The 22,615-nt window shown below is 38.7% G+C and overlaps 1 protein-coding gene across 1 annotated transcript in view; it reads left to right on the top strand.

Annotated features, from left to right (window-relative positions):
• lmbrd1 (LMBR1 domain containing 1) overlaps nt 1-21,817 on the top strand; it is a 70,776-nt gene extending 48,959 nt beyond the window's left edge. The window contains exons 14-16 of the mRNA XM_049601015.1: nt 1,763-1,844; nt 19,753-19,844; nt 20,284-21,817. Of these exons, the coding sequence (XP_049456972.1) occupies nt 1,763-1,844; nt 19,753-19,844; nt 20,284-20,394 (285 nt within the window). The 3' untranslated portion in view covers nt 20,395-21,817. The remainder of the gene's footprint in view (nt 1-1,762; nt 1,845-19,752; nt 19,845-20,283) is intronic.
• Nucleotides 21,818-22,615: the final 798 nt, after the last annotated feature.

The raw sequence follows: 22,615 nt of genomic DNA, 5'->3' as shown, positions 1-22,615 counted from the left end.
GGACCTTTTTAAAAGCAGCTCTATATGACTCACAGGGTAAAAACATGGCTTATTCCTCTGCTGCTGTTTATTCACCTACAGTATCCAAATACATTAAGTGTCATTTAGAACAGTCTAGCATATACAGTGCAACCTCTGTGCAGTCTATATTAAGTACTGTGTACTGTGAATTCCTTAAATTTATACCGTTTTAGTTAAAGGTTCTGTATGTGATATTCAGAGGATTAATATAGCAGCAAACCACTGCTTGCTATGTAAGTCACCTCTGTTACCCCTTTTTCACCAAAGTAACTCTGGTTCTTGAACCGATTACATTCAGGATATTTGGAACATTGGTGCTATCTAGTGAACCAGCCCGTATTTCCACCAGTTTTGCAATCTTAATCAAAGATGTGTCATCAACAGAGGATGTTATACAGTGCACAATGGAAGTAAACACTAGCTAAAATTGAGCAATACATTGATAACCTATAAACTCTTGCTCTGCTGTTACAGATAATTTGGTTTTTACTAAAAAAAGAAAATCGGACCAAAAACAAGTATGAACCAATTATTAATGACACCACTGCATGTTCTGCTTTTTTCTGATGAATTTTCACTCGAGTTCTCTGTTGTTGCGTTCTCCATTCTCTCTTTCCGACCTTTAGAAGATGACACACCCACTGATGTTGTCACAGTTTGAAATTCAGATCAAGAAAAACCCCAGATCAAGGTTCTGAACCCAGTTATTTTGGTCAGAATGCTCTGAACAGTTCTAAATTAAGAGGGGAAACCGGAACGGAACCAGTTCCCCATTGGTGAAAAACGGTTACGTATTTGTTTTAATCCGAGCTTGTCTGTGGTTTGTTGTGGTGAGCCGATCATGCATGTTAAAGCATGTGTGTATCCCACTGGCTAGCTCATCACTGCCGCTTTGCACTGCACTCATACGGCGGTTATTGCTGATATTGGGATGGCGTTGTCATGGAAGTGTAGTGCCCACTCTCCGGTGCCCCCCTGGTTAACACTGTTAGCTCTGGGGCGTCGGTAGCGTAGTGGATAGTGCCGGCGCCCCATGTACAGAGGCACCGCCTCGCTGCAGCGGCCGCGGATTCGAATCTGGCTCGCGGCCCTTTGTTGCATGTCAGTCCCCACTCTCTCTCTGTCTCCCCATTTCACGCTCTGTCCTGTCATTATTAAAGGCAAAAAGCCCACAAAAATAATCTAAAAAAAAAAAAAAAACCAGCAACCCACTGTTAGCTCTGTTGGCTCTGTTAATTGCTGTTTATGGAGTTAGCATTGTTAGCTGTTATATGCCGGCTGAGTCACCTCTATGTTGAGAGGTGTGTCCACACAACTAATACACTCTGAATTTCCACATATAGAGTCCCTTTAATTTAGTAATCTCTTTAGTTCTGATCTTTTTTGAAGTGACTGTAATCCCTATAATTTTCATTGTAATAACCTGTTGTTTGTTTAAGTGTACAGCAACTACAAAAGCTCATATTGCTCTGTTAGGACATGAATTATATCTATTTATTGAATTTATTCGTGGCAAAACTCGGAGCATCATCTGGGACAAAACCTTCCAGGTGATTTTTGTGTTGATTTGTCATTGTATTATTTATGAAGCAAATGCTGTTGGGTATTATTCTTAGCATTATAGATTTTCAGAGATTATGATTTTATGGTCCTTTTTGTCAAGCCCTCATTTGTTTGTACCACATGAAATAGTTTGTAGTGTTTCTTTGCTAAACACATGCCTCTTGTGTTTCTTGATCAGAGTCAGATGCCCTCAGCAGGTCCTACATCTGGGAATGCTACTTTTGGCACCACAAGGATCTGTGATGCCGATGCGCCTGAGGGTAAGTCTGTCATCTTTGCTAGCACAGTAAGGTAGCACCGGCCCAACAGTGAGATGTTGGAAGAACTTACAACACACCATCAAAGATTTATTCCTCACAAGTCGAGTCTACACTAGAAGAAAGGCAGGACGGTGTACCATGCAGCCGTTTCGTGTACAACACTGCTCAGTAATCTTTATCACCATTCATTATCCATTAGAGGGAATAATACCAAGGACAAACATTTACTAATGCAGTGCGTGGCCTCTTGCTGTCTCCATGCCAACACTTATTACAGTAAATCAGCCATGAAAACATAAATGTGTGAATGTACATCATACCAGTGAGCTTTATCACAATTATTTATTCATGTGCCAAATGCTCAGATGAGGCTCTTGATGGTGATGGAGTGGATATGATAGAATTATCATATTTGGTTACAAAGCCAGAGATAGTTTTAAGTGTATGTGTGTGATACTGAAGACCCTGGAGACCTAACATAAGCAGGAATAAAATGTATCAAGTAGAATTTAATATAAAATCACTTAAACTTAGCAGTCTACCTAACGTTATCTGTCATCCCTACAAAAGTTTAAAGGAAACAAAAAAGATCATAAACATAATGTGTACTTTAGCATGCCTGTCATATTTCAGATTTTCCCCCTAGTTCAGCCTATCTTTAAGCTATCTTTAGCAGCAGTCTATTAGTGTTAGGGGAGGATAATTATTTTTTCATTTCAATGAATTAAGGTGTGGGGCTGTAAATGCTCTCCCAGAAGATGCAAACTTGAGTTGCAATTAGAGTAGCTAATGAGTGCTGATGTGTTTAAATGTCAAATATGTAATAAATAAACAGAGTAATGTTCATGTGGAAAACACATAAGCAGAAGCAGTTAATTCTCACAGTCAATTAAATATTAAGCGTATTTATTATTGCCTAAATATACTGTGGCTTTTTCTCATAAATGTGCCTCCTGACTGTGCCAGGCTTAAATTATTGCATTATTCTTTAGTTAGTCATATGTAGATAACATATTTATTTTTTCTCAGGACTCTAAATGTTTTGCTTTACTTTGCTTGATTACATTTTTGTGATTACATTTGCCTTGCTATATGTGTTACTCATGAAATAGTCTTATTGATGTCTGTAGCTATATTACCAGTCATATGATTCAGTGCATATCTGGGTTCCATGCAGGTTTGAGCGATATAGTAACAATATATACTGTACAACCGTAAATAAATGTCCACCACTACAGATTTGGCAATACTGTTCTACTGTGGGAGCAATCTGTGCAGTTTATGTTGTGAATTAAGGCTGTATTCTCTTTTGATTCTGATTGATCATGTGATTCTTGTGATTTTGTGACGTCAGCTACCTCGCAAGGTAATGTTATTATATGGAGTAGGAGAGTGAAGTTGTAAATACAGAAACCTTCAAGACTAGAAATTATTGTTCTCAGGAGCCTTCAAGCTTCCATTTTGAACAAATATTAGTTTGATTTTATTCTTGTGGTTTTAATTCAAGTGTTGTCTCATGTGACACAGTTGTTTTGTATGCCTCCATGCCAGCGATAATTGTGGCTGGAGGTGAAATGTTTTTGGGTTGTCCATTCGTTCAAACATACGTACACCCATGTGTCTTTCTGTCCTATTGTCGTGAACGTGATATCTGAAGAACACCCTGAGGGATTTTTTCTTTCAAATTTGGCACAAACGTCCACTTGGACTCAAGGGTGAACTGATGAGATTTTGGTCGTCAAAGGTCACCGCAGCCTTGCATCCATCTTACTCTCGTGAAAGCGCTATCTCAAGAACACCTTGAGGGAATTTCCTCAAATTTGGCACAAACATCTACTTGTACTCGAGAATTAACTGTTAAGAATTGGGTGGTCAGAGGTCAAAGGACACTGTGACCTTGTGTGTGTTTTATTTCATGAATGCAGTATCTCAAGAAAGCCTTGAGGGAAATTTGACACAAACACCCACTTTGATTCAAGAATGAACAGATTAGAATGTTGGGGTTGTAAGTCAGAGGTCAAGGTCACTGTGACCTCATAAAACATGTTTTTGGCCAAAATGTCTTATAACAATTATGACAAAATTTCACACAGATATCAAATAGGATAAAATGATGATGTGATGATGTCTTTATAGCCAAAAGGTCAAAGGTCAGTGCCACTGTGACATCATAATATTCTACAAAAACACTTCTCTGCCCATTATTTATCGCCATAACTCAGGTACAGAAGGGTAGACATTTGATTAGATATTGAATCGGTGACACTAATCTAAAGTGCCACCTTGCAACTGTGCTGATTGTATAGATCTTCTGTGCTGCCGGGTTGAAAATGCGTAAAGCATCCATGTTTTCACAGACATGGATGTAAACTTTAGCTATAAGCTACTAGTTAAGGGAGGCATACAACCATGAAGCAGTAATTGTAGTGTGTTTGTATTGGAATTCCAAATAGAAGAAGAAAACAAATCAAATGTGATGAAGTACAGTTATTTTTAAACAATTTCTTCATTGAATTTATAGAACACTTACAGTATCGTGACATATGCTGTTACCATGATATTATACATACCGCGTCAAAGGATTTTGGCCATAGCATTCACCCCTAGTTCCATGTTAAAACCATGTTATTGTAAGAGTTCTTACAGCATGTCCGTTCCCTCAAAGAGTTTCTTTGTGTTGCCTCCCACTGCCATTAAGAAAGGCATGTGAGCCTGGACCTGTTGTGGCAGGAAAGTTAAGAATGACAATGAGGTGTTTGCCTGAATACAGGAAAGATGTTAGAGATAGCCATTATCGACTTGGTTTTCATGAATAATTTTCACTTTATCCAACAGTACTGAAAATGCATCAAGACAGGGTAAGACAGGCAGAAAATAGAAAGATAAAGCAGAGGCAGAAGAACTGCAGAGATTAAAGGCAAGATATTATTTGTTTACAATAATCTGATGTGTAGACACATGCATTTAGGCTCTCTCCTACCTTTGGATAGGCTAAACTGTTCTTTACACCTTCTTGCAAAAAGGCTTTGCCCAAATTAATTTGCAGATAGCCGCCTTGAATAACCTATAAATTGATGTTGAATCACTGTGTTTATCAAAGATGCTGCTGCTGATTGTTGTCGTATTAGTTATATTGTAGTTATAGTACAGGAAGAGGTGGCATACTCTTGAGCCTCTTGAACATTTCCTGCATGGGGAGCGATATTCAAGGAAATCTGTACCACCAATTTCTCACCTCAAGACCTTGTAACATTTCAGGGGAAATGCCAGCATGGCTGCACTGTGAATGAAAGCAGTAATATTGCAGAGACAAGCACGTAAAGGGCCACATCCGTGTGATAAAAATGCTTTCATGTGGAGCAAGCGAACCAATCACAAAACTGCGCTGAGTGAACTGTGTGTTTCTGTGTGTGCGTAGTGTGTGGTGGAGCGAGATAGACAAAGAGAGAGTGGCTGTTAATAGGGTGAAAACCCAGCAGACCCAGGGCGTCGGTGGCTTAGTGGTAGAGCAGGCGCCCCATGTACAAGGCTGTTGCCGCAGTGGCTCGGGTTCGAGTCCAGCCTGTGGCCCTTTGCTGCATGTTATCCCCTCTCTCTCTCCCCCTTTCACACATAGCTGTCCATTAAAGGCAAAAAAAAAAAAAAAACCCCAGCAGACCCTGTTTATAAAAGCGGAGTAATAAGCAGAGACGAGAGTTGTAGCGGTGAATTATCAAGTAGTAGTTAATGTACAGTAGAGTTTGCAGTCAATGGACAAATAAATGCCGCAGCTTCTCAAGACCAACAGAAGTACCTTTGTGTCTTGTTTTTCACCTGCTGAATAGAGTGAGAGAGGTTAGCTCCGGAGAGAGTATCAACACCTGCCGTCATGTTCGCACATTCGGTTTTGCCCTTTCTTTGTCTTCTGTTGAGTTTTTTGGCAGTTGGCATCCCTAAGCGTTGCATTACTGCCATCTGCTGGACTGTCCTTTGGCCCATGTATTCTGGCATTGCCATGGTGTTTGAAAGGGCAAAAAAACAAGAACAATGTGTGAAAGAAGCTGTGGTAAACAGATGTCTAATAGCTGTTGCAGCATTTCTTCATAGATTCCTTGAGGTTTACAAAGCACTTCATATTGAACAGACTGCTGAGTTTACCTTATGCGTCAGCTCAGAGCATTGCAATGTCATCACACGTGATGGCACATCATTTGTTATGTGGCCAAGGTTTCCATTTTGAAATGTGGTCCTATACTTTATGTCTCATTGAAGTAGAGTTTTGTCATAGAAGCATTTCTAAGAACCTCCGCAGAAAGACGTAATGTGCCAAATGTTCCTGTTTCAGACACACTGGACTGCACAGTCACTGTCTCAAGTCCAGCTTAACTACAATGCAGAACTGTCTTGTATTTTAGTGTGACAGAAAAAATTTGGAGCTGTTTAAACATTATGCTGTTAATAAAATGTTTAAAAGTGTGATAAAAGTTTATCAGTACTTATATACAGAATGCATCATCAAAATAATAATTTATGTATGATTCTCTGTTGAATGAAAGAACTGAGAAGTGCATCTTGACATTGTTGACCTAAGTGGGACCTTGCTTATCTAAATAGGGATAGCTTGAGGCAGGGTAGCCTAACTACCCACTGAATCATGAAGGAACCAGAAGTGATTAACATGTTTGTTTGAGCTTTCAGCAGCAGGTTTTGTTCATGGCTGGTGATGTTATCAGGGTTACACAACATAGAGTTGCTAATGGATTAATGTCTGACATTTGAGGAAGTGTACCTCTTGAGGCCCTTTTCTAATAAATCAGCGCGGAAAAAGGCGGGCGATGGCCAGTTGTTGCTATTGTCATGCTAGATGGTGGTGGTTGTTGTTTTCAGAATAATCATGTTTTATTAGATATAAAATCCTTTGTCACTATGATATATAATGATGCAATGTATAAGGAGAACCAACTATATATCTAAAGCCAATGCCCCAGTCACCTGTGCAATTACAACAGCTTCAACTAAAACGTTTGGCTGCTTTTAAAGGGACAGTTCACCCTAAAATCAGAAATATCTATTTTACTTCTTACCTGTAATGCTATTTATCAGTCGAGATTGTTTTGTTGTGAGTTGCCGAGGATTGTGGGCAAACATTAATGGCGTCCTCCACAGCTGAGTTATGACGTTAGCTAGCTCTATGGTACTTGGTGAGCTAATAGATGAGTCCTTCTTTCTGCGCAGTGATACAATTGGTGGATGTAGAATGGTAGACAGAAAATAGTCCCTCCATGAAACTGCTCACAACAAGGTCTGTGGATTATCTTGAGTAACCGGGTCATTATTTTTGTCTAGTTCCATTATATTGGAGAGAAGGCAGATATATCTACAGCTGATATCTTCAACACTCAACTATCACACAAACAAAAACGAGACTGATAAGTAGCACAGGTAAGAGGAAAAATATGTATTTTGTTTTGGGGGTTAATTGTTCCTTTAATCACATTTACCTAAGCGATTGATAAGATTGCATGTAATTAATTCAACTATGTTTAAACTTGATAATAATGCCAACATACAGTAATTACATACACTGACAAATCCCCATAATACTCCTGTTTACATGTCTATTCAGATAGATTTGTAGAAATTAATTGGATTTTTTTGTTTGGTTGTTTGTTTTCCTCAAACAAATAATTTCTTTCCTGTCCTACAACTATCACAATTAACTCAAACAGATTCAGCCTTGATTCTGCACCACTTAATCATGTTGTTTACTGCAGCCCTGAAGCTGCATTGTATCTGACAAGAAGAGAAGTTAAAGATAGTTGTGGAAGTTGAACTGGATTAAGTGACGCAAATGAAATCAAATGTGTTGTTGGCACCACAGGACCCTCAATTAGTAAGATCAAAAATCAGTTTTTGCCCGAGCAGTGTTAATTACAGAGGGCACATGTCAAAGGATTGTGAGACCTGTTAATTCACACTATTATACTAAAGGAGTCAAGGTGCCAGAGTCCCGAGGACAATGTAGTATTTCTGTTCTCCCTTTCAACCAGCTTAGGGAAACTGATCCTATTTTGGCCATCTTGGAAATGGCTCCTGCTTTCATAACAGCCGTTGTACCACCTACCATGAGGAGGAGGAAGTGTCAAGCAGAGACAACACATGCGACTGATAGGGAATACAATCAAAAGCTTATCGACTGCTATACTGTAGAAAGTAACAGGTGAAAGACTTGTCTGGTAAAGGAGTGCAACTCTTCCTTACATAAAGCAGCTTTTCTCCAAAAGGAAAGAGCACCTCATCCACCTTTGGCATGAGTATTTTTTTTTTCTTATTGTGTCTGGCACATTGAAAATGCAGTGAGAGGGATGAGTGGTGAGCACTAAACGGTTCCTTGCCTCTTAGTCAACCATCCAGCTCATCTAGATGTTTTTAACATACCTGCTGTTTGATCATGTTTACTACTTGCTAGAGTTTCAATCAGAGCAACTTCAATTTAAAAAAAAATCTTAATGATTAAATAGAAACAATATTAAGGACAAAAACTGAAGATGATCCAGTATCATGACAATTATTTCTTTATTTATTAATTTATTTGTTTTATTAATCATAAATCAAGTACAACAAAAGTGTACCGTCTGTACACATACTGTACCGTTAAATCCCCAAAATCACATTCTCTAACCCTGACCCTAACCCACACTGTGCCGACATCTGTTACATAATGTATATTCTGGTCTTCAAATATTGGTTGGATTCTACAGAAGCATGTGCACTGACTTGAGGAAAATAAATGTTACATTCATTTCAGTTAAATAAGACACAGAAAACATACCTGACAGCAAGAGGTGAAAACTTTGACAAATACGAGCGTATAAACATAAACGTATGTTACCATAATATGAATTTATAAACATAGCTTAACGGCGCTAAAACACGGAAATTACTTCCAAGAGCAATGTCATTTACCTCTCAGGAGGCAGACGGGAGACACCCTATATAGGTGGGGTACCCCCAAAGGTGAACGTAGGAGTATAGAAACTGAGCATCAAACGTTCCACATATTGACTATGGAGGCCAAAGCGTGTCAGGTAATAATAATTGAAACTTGTGCAGGGTTTACACTTAATGCAGAAGCACCACAAAGCACACCAGTTTTCCGTGGAGTGCTGCCGGTGTCATTTTGGTGCCAGTTTTAAGCAATTAGGCTTTTCACACCGGACTCGCCACGGCACTGAGCCTCGCTGCCAGCTCATGATCTGCAGTGGTAGTTTCAGTGTCTGGTTTATGATTTCCTACAAGTGAATCTGGCGAGAAAGCTATTATATTCATATACATTATTATATTAGAAACCATTATTACTACTATTATACTACTGTACTACTACTATTATAAACTACCATATGTATATTGGCTTTTATAAACGATATAAAGGAAATTTTAGATATGGAATAAATGATCTGATTATAATAAATGATAAAATATGCATCCCATGCTTACTCATATTGTCAGTTGTGTCTAATCAGAGATTGAGAGAGACGAGTGGACACACACACACACACACACACACACACACATACACAAGCAGAAAGAGACAGAGCTCTCCATGTGATTAGAAAAGAGCAGAGGAGCACACTGGCGTGAATGACCAGGCTACTGTTGACAGGTGGCAGTGCGACAGTTGACATATCGGGGTGCTTCCGCGTCTACTGTGAAAATGGCGTTATGCTTCTGTAGCATTCTAGTGAGTGCTCGGCTTTTTTCTTCCATTTTATCCAATCCAGAGCCACGGCATTAAATCAGGCAGTGTACTATGTCTGCATGCTTTGTAAACATAGAAATAGTATTCTCCATGCCATGTCTCCCCGGGATTTTTTTTTTTCACTGTAGCATGACCAAAATTTTCACAAACATGGATATGAATTGACATCCGCATATTCTCTAAATTTCAGGCTCCTCACTGTGGATGTGACAATAAGAATAGGAATACACTGTGGTGGAAAATGGCATCAGAAGGGCATCACTTTTTAATAACCCTCGGTGTGACACTGGATCAAACGCCAGCTAAGGCAAAAGAGGGTAGACGTCAAAGTGGTGACTGATTGGCTGGTTGGTCACAGTGATGTAATGATGCTAACACCTTGATGAGCAGGTGCTCAGTGCCAAGCTCTCCATTATCTACTCTAAGGTCATTACCAGGCCATTACTCATTTGGAGTACGTACTCAAATGGAAATGAATCCTCAGGAATTAGTTACCAAGGACCCAGACAATCTGAACCCTGAAGTCCTCTTCAGTGTGTAATTAACACGGGGTATAAATGTATTTCAAGAAAAAGAAGAATCTGAGTATCAGTTGTGTTCTCTGGTCCTCTGCACAGTGGTGATGCTGCTTTCCTCGTTATTATAGCAGCCGTTTATTTGGGAAAAAGTTTCATCTTGGTCCATTTCATTTTAGATCCATACTCATACTCTCTCAAGCCATTGACACAAACTTGAACCCACGCAGAACTGAATCTGGGTTTGGTTAATATTCAGTCACTTTACTTGAAAGTTCTTTTAATAAGTAATTAAATTAATGAATAAATGTGCTTTTTTATGGCTTCATGAAGTCTGGCTAAAACCTGATGAATTCTCAGCATTAGACGAGGCTTCTCTTCCAAATTACTCTTCCCACCATGATGCTCACGCTGTTACTCGTGGTGGGGGAGTTGCTTTGATCATAAACTCTGACTTGCATCTAAGTCTTACATCTAACATCAGCCTTTGTCAGTAAAGTTGTTTTTGTATGTAGTTGTACTTACATCATTATATCATCATATCATCAAAGACCACCCTCTTGGATGATAGGATGATCTACAGCTCTTGTTTTTTTTTCTCAAATGTTAATGATCCATCAGACCAGTTTAAATAGGCCTTCATCTGGCTCATTGATGCATTTGATTTTATTTCATTATGATCGCTTCCTTTACAGATTTATCCATCTTCATGTCCATCTAATGATCAATCCCTCACCCAAGAAATTAACTGTCGTCTTAGTTGTTTATTGCCGCAGCGTTAACGCCTCCATCATCACATCTGCAACTCCCATTATTGGTTACATTAGTTCCCTGGAGAGTCTTATCAATGATTTTAATGACATTCTGTCCTCAGCACTCCTGACTCAATTTCTTCCCCAAACTGAAAGACTCTCTTGAGTTGAATCTGTCAGATAATTTTATTAAACTCTGTGCTTTGTGTGTACAGTTAAGGCATATTACAAAACCTCAGTATGTCAATAACATTTTTTATTATGGAATGTCAACTCCAAATAAACTTTTTGCAGCATTAAAAGTTTATTTCACACTTAATATCAATATATTCAACCCCAGGTTTTGATTTTGACATAGTGGCTTGATTTGCCAATAAATACCCCCTGGGTCATTGCTCCAGTTTTTCTGTTGATGATTTTCTTGTTCTTTATTGCCATTAAGGTCAATGCTATCAGAGACAAAATTATTAATGTTGTGGCACAAGACCCCTGGAGCCCGCCTCACTCCGTACAAATATCTTACTCACAGTTAAAGCTGCATTTTAACCATGAGCTGAAGTTCAGTTTTACCTTGGAAAACGTATTACATTATTTCTAGTTTAAATCCCAGTGATGAAATTTCTAATACAGAGGAGTGTTTTCACTCCATGGACTGCTGTCTGTTTCCTAGCAACTTGCCGGTTTCCACAGCATTGTTTTAAAGAGCTTCAGGGGGAAGATGGTCGTAATTTTATGTGTTGCCTCTGAGATGTCAGGTGCCCAAGCAATTTTCAACAGGAGACTCCCTCAACCCCAACACAAATTAATAGTCATTTTCTTTGTATCAAGGGGATCATCATCAATTTGCGTTACAATGGAATATGTCAATCAAGTGCTATTCTCTTGAAAGGAAAATGTCCATCTTGTAATCCACAGACACCCCTTACCTTTCAAAGGAAAATAATGTTTCAGAGATTATCTGCCTGCTTGGTTTTGTGCAAAAAGTCCCTCTCTATGAATTAATGGCAGTAAAATCATGTTCTGATTAAGATAGGGCTTTGTAATTAAAATCATATTCTTTGCTTAAAGCTGCTCCAATCAATATTTTCTAACTTTTTCCCCACAAAAAAGCTCTTATAAACCCACTGTACACTTCCAACCCAATCAGGAAACAGACAAACATAGTGACTCACTGGTGAACATAGTGAAGCATTTTGCAGCTATAGAGTAAAATATTTCCTTTAGAAGTTAGTGGAGACCAAAAAGTAGCTAAAAAGAGGGTAAATATTGGATATACATCTTTCATGACACCAAAAACATTCAAAAATTGGAGGTTTGTTGCCAAGTTGTGTGATTATCTGCTTTTGATACTCAGTTTTAGAGATGCAGTTGCATCCCCAGGTTTTAAAATGACCTTGGTGACAAAAGTAATTCGTGAACATCACCAACAAGTACAAAACAATACCCATATTGCAAGGGGAAAAGTATGGAATTTTATTTTAGTCATTCTTAAGCCTGGATTAGTATGAAAAAAAGAAGAGTGTAAAATAATATCTGTGTTTCCAGACTGTTGTTGCTATCCTGTTTTCTAAAATATAAAATTCAGAATTTCTAAAAATAAATCGATGATACAAGCAGAGTAGTTTTTCATGCCAAAACATTTACCACTGTGTGAGAGAGTGCGGGGCCGAGTGAGCTTGATGATATCAAAAGCAAGGCAAGAAGTATGGCGTGAAACTGAACGCACACTCCTACGCAGAGCTGCCTCTACACTTGTAAGTCACAGACTGCATAACAGTTCTGCCCCAAGTACCTTAAGTGTACCAAATCAGAACATCTGTGACCAAATTGGTTTGAAAGGAAGTATCTTTGAATTGCATATTTACATATGCATCAAAAATAACCAAATAGTAAGCTTGTCTGAACAGTTTTGAGTTTGCAGCGATGTAGTTATCAGTTAACAGACCATGCCTTTATGGCTGCATTCATTGTTGTTTCCATGGACACAGTGAATAAACAAGACTGCACAGACACTGTGAAAATTAAATTAACCTTTTTCAACTCGTTTTCTGTTGTTATTTATAAACATACAAAAAATGTAGGGGGATCAATCAAATGATGTTATTTTTTGATATGTTAAGGGAGATGATACAAATATAGATAGCACTGGTTGGTTTACTTCCTTTTTTGGCAGTGATGAACTTTGTTTGGTGTAAATTGATTTGTTTGAGCTGCAGTTGGATTTTTAAATCATGCATTCACATAAGGGTGCTTTCAGACCTAGAGTTTGCCTTCTTTGATCTGAATCAGAGTCTAATTTTGTTACTAAGTTGTATAATTGCCTAGAATTGGTTCGTGTTCTCACGGCAGCATTTATAAGCGGACCAGATAAAATGGTTGTGAGAGAAAGCTGTTCTTGATTCGTCAGAATTTTCATGTGGGAAAAATCCAGGAAGTAAACAAAACGTTGAAGAAGAGTACACTTATAAGATAAATGTGACATTTTCTAATGCACAATGGAGGGACAGCTACGCAGGTTGATTTTAGCGCTGGTCATCGTGTACTATATTGCTTGCAGTGTTCATTTTAAGCAAACCATACAGGTTGAAAACGAAGCGCTCCAACTAGAAAACAATGTTTTGATGCATTGGATGCGCTGAATGTGCATATTAAGGCAGTACAGGAGGAGGTGCACATTAATAATCCTCTAGGACTGTAACATGCTCTGTTTAACCCAAACAATGTGTCATGTGACTGCACTTGGTTCAGATCGAGGTCGGTACACGTTCTCACCACAAACGAGCCATACCAGAGTTTGTTTGTAACTGGACCGAGACCACCTCTTCAAAAAGGTCTTGGTTCTGTTGTTTTGGTGCACACCTCATTGCGATTGCTGTGTTCACACCTGCCCAAACGAAGAGCACTTAGGGGGCAAGCAAACTTGAGCGAGATTGAACTGAAGCAAACAGGGCAGGGGGGTAAAGCACCCTAATAAACATGTAGCTGTTTGTACTCAGATGTCAAATATTGTCTGAAAATTCTACTGAGAAAAGTATGGCCTTTTGAAATGGAGAATGGATAGGAACCTTGGTTGAAAACAGGCGTAATTAGCTTCCTGTTGGTATAATGAGTGGTTTAAGTTAGGTTACTTTGATATATTGTCTTTTGTGTCTGCATCTGAAGGTCTCAAACACTGCTCAAATGGATTTCCTCTGCAAGCGAAGAAAAACAAGATTTAATACAGCGAGAAGATGCTCTTGGTGAACGTTCATCTCGGAGATTTGAAAATAGTTCTGTTGAAGGAACATCAGCATCCTCAAAGGACATTGGAATTGCTCTGAAGTGCTCTGTTGCTTTTTAGATGGAGTGAATGTAAAAGCATACAGTGTAGGGACACGAGTGCTTGCCGATAGAGAGGCTTTCACAAAGAACACAATTTGTGTGTGTGTTTGGAGTTTTATGCATGTGTTTGTGTTTGAGCACGGGGATGAAAGTTATACATAATGCATCATGCTACACGGGGCAGCACTCACCCTGGTATCATGAGTCAAGGTGAAATTACCTGCACTCGCGCACTGCCCCATGCTCTTATCGGAGAATGGTAATGATTTCAAGGTGAAGTGGGTCAGTGGTGTACATGATAATATATTTAGGCAGACCACTGTTGTGAACCATCTGTAGGTCCCACTCAGAGCCCTGCAATTCAGGTGAGCAGCTGGAGAGCTACAGATGGCTGAGGTAGTGGAGGGAAAGAGTGGGGTCATGGGGATGAAGATCGACTTGCTTCTTCTATTATCTGTTGATCCTTGTGAAGTATGAGCTGATTGTTGGTACACCTTTAGAGCTGCCGTGGCTCTGCTCTATCTAATCTTTACTATAGATGAAACAGCACAGACACAGAATTTAAAATTCAGCCCACTAAAGGGGAGAGCTTTTGAAAACGCTCGCTTTAATGAATACATTCTAAAGCACACTGTGGTATTGCTGTGGACCTTGATGTCATGTAGCTTAGTATAAGTCTGATTGTACTGTTCATGGGGTTCAAGTCAGTGTGAGGAGCAGTGTAAGAAACAGTGTGATAGGAGCAGCTCAGCAGGGTTAGCGTTAATGCTCCAGATGGCTCTCTAACATAGCCAGACAGTGCATTTCGTCTTCACTTGAGCTTTGTGGACTTTCTCCCTCGCCTTGTTCTGTGGAAATTATACAAGTCTGATTAGTAATATATTGAAATATTTTTCCTTTTATTGCTTCAGTGTGCATGGCTGAGCTAATTAATACATGTGATCTGAAGGCAAGCATTTTTCCCTCCTTCCCTTTCTTCTTGTGTTATCACATAAAAACAATTGGAGCACTGAAGAGAGACCCAGACACTGCACGCATATCATTGGCACTTTCCGCATTTGACGTCATCAGCATTTCCCAAGCCTGCCAATACCCATTCATGCACATAAAGGGGAATGACTCTGCTTAAGAATTCTTATATTATTCCTGCACTCAGATCAATAGCAGCATCGAGTCCTGTTAAAATCTGGAGCGGTAAGACTCAAAGGTGATGTCAGTGGCATTAAGCAGGGAGCTGCTCCACAGACAAAGAAAGCTATTGGATTTTATAAGCAATAAACAAGTTTTGGGTTTTGATGTGTTTATATTTATGATCACGGAGTGCAGTCAATACTGATTGAGCTGTTCTTGGTCATAGCACACTCCAGACTACAGAGTAGAGTTTTGCTTACCTCTTCAAAGGCCAGTTTGAAAGGTGCCCCCAGAAAATTGCTTCGTTAGGAGTCAGTGTCAGGTTCAGATCGGTGCATTGAGTGGATTATGACTGTTTAACTTTTAACTTTCAAACAAATGCCCCTTTAGTAAAAAGGTTAGTAAGCTGCTGCTTGGTAAACCAGTAAGCCGGCAGGGAAAGCTTTTCATTCTTTTTGTTGGTGGACTCTTCTATCTACTTAATGGCGATGACATTATCGATAAACAGAGATGTTGTCTGGTTTGTCTGTTGTCTGGCAGGGTTGTCACGATTCCAGAATTTCAAACTTCAGTACCATACTGGTATAAAATGATAATCAGTACCTCTTTTGATACCACAACAAAAAGAAAAAAAAGTCCTTGTCTCACAAAATAGGATTTTTTTTCCTCCCCTTTTTTAAATTAAAAGTCTAAATGCACTGAAAGTGTCTGACACATATGTGTTGAAGTGCACCTACTGAACAGGAAACAAAGGCATTGTCAAATGAAGACCCAGCAATCGACATCAGTGAGGCAGAGAGGAGAGACAGAGAGGCGAACTTGAAGCGAGAGTGCACAACAGTTTAAGGCAACAGATGACAGCTGATGTTAGCCCTGTTAGCTTAGCTCAAAACTTTATTAAAAATACAGTGGTAATGCTGCAGTGCAAAATGAAAACAACTACCACTGCCAACCACAAAATGACTATAGATGTTAAAAGATTTGTTGTCACACATCAGCTACTAAATAAGAACAATAAAAGCTGAGACCCTTGTTAGATAAGTTAGCATAACAGACCCACCCTCTACCATCTATCATGAAAGTTTGACAGCTATAGGTCACTTAACTGGCAACATAAATTTAAAAACAGCAGTAACACATAGAAAATTAACATTCGGTATATCTGTAAAGCATACAAACTTGTGTCTGCCTACATATCAATAGTGACCTTTGCTTAAAACAGAATTTAAATCTGATGCCTGCAGGGCACCATAGGAGCATCAGACGTGTGTGAGACAGCCAAATGAGGCACATCAATTGTCACTTTCAGTGCATTTGGGCCTTAACCACCTGGCTACACAAAGAGCTGGTGCAGAGAAAGTCATGGTAACATTTTCATTAAGATAGTCCACCTACAGAAAGTTCATTTTTTAGTATTTGTAACATTTCAACACCTTATTAGTCAAGATTAAACAATTCAAGTGTTTTGCTTTGTTTGTAGATGTTTAACAGATTATCTATAGAGTTTATGTGACAAATCATGAACATGTCACATGGTTTGTTGCTGGTGAGTCTGCGGCAACAGCCACAGGTTGGGGACCAGTTGATATCGTTCCTGTTGTTTCATCTGTACAGGCCTGGTTTTGGAAAACTGATTGTAAATCAGGTTTTTTTAAGGTTTCGATAATTTTGATACTATCAAGTGCACAATTAAGTGTGATCGTATTGTTTTTAACGTGGTATATTTCAAAGTATTGGTATTTTTGACAACCTTAATCAAAAACACATATAACAGTTTCAGCAAGACAACAATCAGTATAGCCATTATTGCTTATTAAAAGTTAACAGTGGGATATTTTCTACATGTTTTGAACTTAGTATGAACCCACTATAACAACAGGATTCATTTTAGATCTTATGGACTGTTCTACAATACATGGATCGTTTGAAATTTGCACTTCACATAATACCTGGAGAGTTTGAGATGGTCCCAGATGAAGTTGCACACCCCTTACTTCATCAGAGAATCAGGGTTACATGAATAACCCATAACCCTATGGTCCACCGTCTTCACAATCTGTTGGTGTCTTGTTGCGTGTCGCGCTTTTACCTTTCGCCTTTTCAATGTGCAATACTGGATATATTCGATGCAAAGCTCCATTAAATGTTACATCATCCCAGTTCTATCAACTGGTTAAGCCATATTCATATTGACAGTGACATGGCTTTCCTCTTTTCAGAAGACCGGTTGTCTTTTTTAGTTACAGTGACAAAATTGCCCGAGGCACTGCTCCATGGAGTAATAGCAGTCTGTTTTTGGCTCTTAAGTGAGTGCGGACCCCTTTATAACACAGATGTATAACAAGTGCTACACTTGTGCAATTATGAACACCATGTAGCAAAAGATGTGTCACATTTTATTGCACTCATGCTGTTTTTCTGGATGGCAGTCCACACCACCGAGAAGCTACTTCTCATATTTCTCTTAAGACAAAAATTCTGTTTCCTCGGGCTAACTCTTCATCTTCTTTCCTTTCTTTTCTCCTCCTTTACCTGTGCCCAATTATTCTCTTAACTTCCTCCTCATCGGTCACTTTGTTTGAGAAGTCTATTTTTTCTTACTTTTTATAATGATTCCTTCTGTCCTTCCTTCCTTCAAGGGTTTCCATATCAATTAATCAAAAATAGAGAATGGTGGAGGATGTCCTAGGGTAGTGTGATTTAGCAAACTTTAAATTTAAAACATTAACATTTTACAGGGGACGGCTTCAGCTGTATTGTAGCTTAGTTGGAGGCCTTATGAATTAAAATACTTTGCTGTCACTTTATTTCTCTTGGAGTTTTTCCACTTAAAATGTACACATGAAGCTTATGCTAGATATGAAAACTTTATACTGAAAGTAAATTTGACAATCTTATGAAAAAAATTAAACTCAGATTCACCTGCTCAGCTATTCTACAAGGTTTTAGCCATACCCCACAGCCCTTTTCTTTAGGAATTGCCAAGACAGTGAACACTGTTTTTATATTTTTTTTATGGCAGATATGTTTTCCCAAGGTAAAAAATGAACCTCTGCAACAAATTATAAATTCTGCTTATATAGCAAGGGCAGTCGTGTTTGTGTATCCTGCTAATTTTCTATAACACAGCTTCTCAGGTGGTAGAAGTTCATGACTTGCCTCTGGCATCAAACGTTGTAGATTGTCCTATGTGGGTCTGAATAAACAAGCATGTAGGCATGCAAGTACATAAAGTGTAGAAAAGTACCATCTATATTATAAAGGCAATTGCACTCTTTTTTTGCAACATTTTTTATTGGTTTTACAAACCAACATAGACTTTATTTTTCATTTTGTTGCATAACAACTCATTTTCCTAACTTTAGTATCCTACATTTTTTAAATAAAGTGTTTAGAACCATATATTATGTATTTATGTGTGTAATGCAGAAACCTTGCACCTTGCACCAAGTCCCCTTCCACTCATAAATGTATTTTTCTTATGTTAGTGTCAACAAAAATGTCTGACCTTGACAATACTGACTTGTATCTGTGCAACGTTTGTCACTAGAGGGTGTTGTCGATTTCCTGTACTGAAGGGGGCGATGTCTGTTCACCTCCCTAAAATCTGAGATTCAGACGTACACCAAGCAAAGTAGATTAGGTATGTCACTAATATGAAGGCCAATCGCTGTCTAACAGGAAACACATTTTGATGTGGGGGACAGACTTCAACACAACACCGGCAGAGAAACCTGAAACCTCCAGTGTTAGCATTAGCATAGTAAAAGTTTTGACAGCAGACATGGTAGAGTTCTTGGTTTTTGGATATAAACCGGACCCTGAAGCTTCTGTCCATTATCTACATAAAACCCCATCATAGCAGATTTTCCGATATGTTTCACAACCATTAACACTGTGTCAGCCACTGCCAGTTAGCCTGCAAGCTAACAAACTACGTAAACAAATAAATGATGCTAATTAAACTTACCATTCTGATACGTCTGCTAGTCGCTGACAACAGACTTCATTTGAGACTTGGTCTGACTGAGGCTCAAACATGTATGGCTTACTCTCTCCGATGCTTCCTCTAAATGCTGACGCTAGCCATCTTGATCTTTCACTGGTCAACCTAGCATGAGCAGTGCTGGAGAAAACAGAGAGTAAAACCCAGTGCACACAGTGATGATGGGCAGGCAGAGCAGAAGCCAAATCCAGAAGGGAAAGCAGGAAAGAATCTATTTCCAGACCCTTTTTCAGAACTATTGTGTGGGGAAAGCCATGTTAAACAAAATATTTATCATGTCAAGAGTATTTTTTGACATACTTTAAGACCTGTGTGGAGGGGGACTTCCACTTAAAGTGCTGTGAAACAACAACAACCAGCTACAATTAACCATCTTGTGTTGAATACAATAGTAAATGTGCTGTTATTGTTATTAATGCTCCTTTGTTTTATCTGTCCCTTTCAGACCAGTGCACTGTGACAAGATCTTATCTTTTCCTCCACAAGTTCTGGTTCTTCAGCACCATCTACTACTTTGGCAACTGGGCCTTCATTGGGGTAAGTACAAGCATGTAAATCTTGTCTTAATTTTAAGTAGTATGAGAATTACAGTCTAATGTTCCCAGTAGGAATTTGACAGGTGAGACTCTTGTTCATTATTGGCAAAGACAAATAAAAACCAGTGAAAATAGTTATTCTGTATCTGTTGAGCAATAAATCATTTACAGCAACAACATCTATAAAACATTTAATTCAGTTCAAAATCGGTTCAAGAGTGTTTTCTTCGGGGGAATAGCGTGAGAGCCAAAGCACATCATTTAATTTCTACTCGAAAAATAAAAAAAGGTTACTGAAAATGATTTTCCAAGACTGCACACAGCTAATCTCCTCAGCAAAAATATTTAATAGCCTCTTTCCTGGTGCTGTTGATGCATTCTATCGATCAAATGATCCTCATGAAATATTTCCTAATGTGTGCTGTGCTCATTATTTTTAGGCTTTCCTCATTGGTCTGGTGGTGTCCTGCTGCAGAGGGAAGAAGTCTGTGATTGAAGGAGAGGTGGAGGCTGACGACTCAGACTTAAGTGATGATGAATATGTGCACTGAAAGTCAGCATTCACAGGGCCAGATTTGTAAATATTCCCACCGTAACTTAAAGGGACTAGAAAGTACAACTTCATAAACAAATGTGTGTCAGTAATTTGTCATTATTTAATTTATTGGTTTTAAGGAGTTATTGCGGCGGCGTCTTGTGGATTCCCGCCTTGTTTTGAGTTGACACATCTGTCCCCTTAATGAGACTGCTGAGACTGATCGTTGCGTCTTTCTCAGTCAATATTATTGATGACTTTGGGATTCTGGGAGTGTCCTCCAACTCAATCCTACCCTGAGAATTCACTTATCAACAGTTTGAAACTGACACAAATTGGTCATTTTTCTACTAGAGGAGACACTCTTATTGCAGTAGCAGAGACAGAGTGACATGCTGCTCCAAAACTTTATGTCTTACTTGGAGGTAGGACATAAACTTACTTTTTACATCCTCTAAGCACTTTCTAGACCCTTTAAATGGTCACTTTATGACATTATCTATAGCTGGCTCTCGTGTACATAAACATAAAATACCGAAAACATTGGAGCCTACACAAACTGGTCTGCCTGCTTGTTTTCTGAGGAGCTAATTGGTGTAAAAAAAAATAATGATTCTAAGTGTTGACAGCAGTAACGTTTTCAAACTTTATTTTGCTCGTTTTGTCTGAGGTTAAATATAGTGCTAGAGGTTTGCTGCTTTTCTCCCGACACTAGTCATTTGCAGACCATTATTTAAGCAGACGTTACTGTACTTGCATACCTGCACTGTGTGAAATGTAAAGGACCAATTACAGCTGTCGTGTTTCCAAAGTTTCACTTATTCTTAGTTTTTAAATAAATGGGTTCAACAGCTTTTTGCTGTCTGTTTTGAAAGAACCTAAGAAAAATGGAGAAGGGGATATAAACAGAATTAATCAACTATGGATGTAATTTTCTTTTAATTTAGGAGTACTTTTCATTTTTGCCAGTGCTCTAGAGTTTGTGACTTAGAACTATTAATGGCTTTTTTCAGCTATGTTTAATTTCTTTTCAGTGTATTTAGCAGTGTCAAAATGAATATACACTGTTCATTTAATCAACACGTTGACAGAAAATATGAATATGAATGGCCTTTTTTAATTTGGAAACCAAATATTTGTGCCTCATGAATGTGTAGCACCATGATGGGCACACACTGCTGTGTATGCTACTCCAAATTAGACTCACAGAAATCAGCCTGAATCTCATAAGTTTGGTTTTTGCTTTGAGATACTGGTTTGGTTATGTAACACTGAGAATCAGTGGAGCCAGCAGCAGGGAATGTGGTTACATGATGACGACAGAAGCTGCATCACATGTAGTTTTACCTGTTACTGGTTGAAAGGAATGCTGTTGTTGGAAGTTGTGTCAGTATTGAATGATACCTGTATCTTAAGAAATAAAACCATTTTAAAACACACTTCGTGTTGGTCCGGAACATTTTTCCAGTTTCAGCTATTTTGACCCCTTCTTTCATACCCACACTGGGTTGGAAATTATTATTTTTTGTTTAGTTCCACTGTGGCCGGTGGATTCCAAAATCTACCAGCCACTCAACAGATTGCCATTGTCTTTTTGGCTGGTGAGGGAAGCAAATCTAGCAGCCACTTGCATATTTTACCAGCATTTGGTTGGTGGCTGGTGGTAATTTCCAAACCTGTACCCAGTATTCACTGCATGGTTGGCCCAAACAATATACAAAAATCATATATAAGATAAACCCATCAGTGAAAACATTAAAAAGTAATACACTTTCAAGTTGTTGCTTGAAGATCTCATTTTGAGCCCTGAGATCTTGAACCTCCTTGTCAAGAGACTCTTGTCTGGTTTTAAGCTCTTGTATATCCTGTCAGGCCTGCTTCAACATTGCAAAACATTCCTCTTCTGTCTTGGTGGATGCAGTGCTAAACTTCCAAAAAATGGCCACCTATGATGGGTGATGTCACCACAAAAGTGTTATATAACAGTAAATTATCACTGGATGGCAAACTTTAAGGCAGATATTTGTTGGATTGGAGAACTGAATCAGGGAGAAAAATGTGCTGTCCGCCATCTTGACATTTTTAATGGACTGCATAGCTAAATATTTCTGTAATACTTTTTGTTGTACTCGTGGTTAGTGTGTACAACATGCCAGCTGTCATTTAATTTGTTAAAAGCTTGGTTCAACTGTTCTTATTTTTAATCCCTCATGTTTGATTCAGACTTCTTTTACGCC

The sequence above is a fragment of the Epinephelus fuscoguttatus genome, linkage group LG16, assembly GCF_011397635.1.
Source record: "Epinephelus fuscoguttatus linkage group LG16, E.fuscoguttatus.final_Chr_v1".
NCBI lineage: Eukaryota > Metazoa > Chordata > Actinopteri > Perciformes > Serranidae > Epinephelus > Epinephelus fuscoguttatus.
This window is presented reverse-complemented; position numbering and strand designations above follow the sequence as displayed.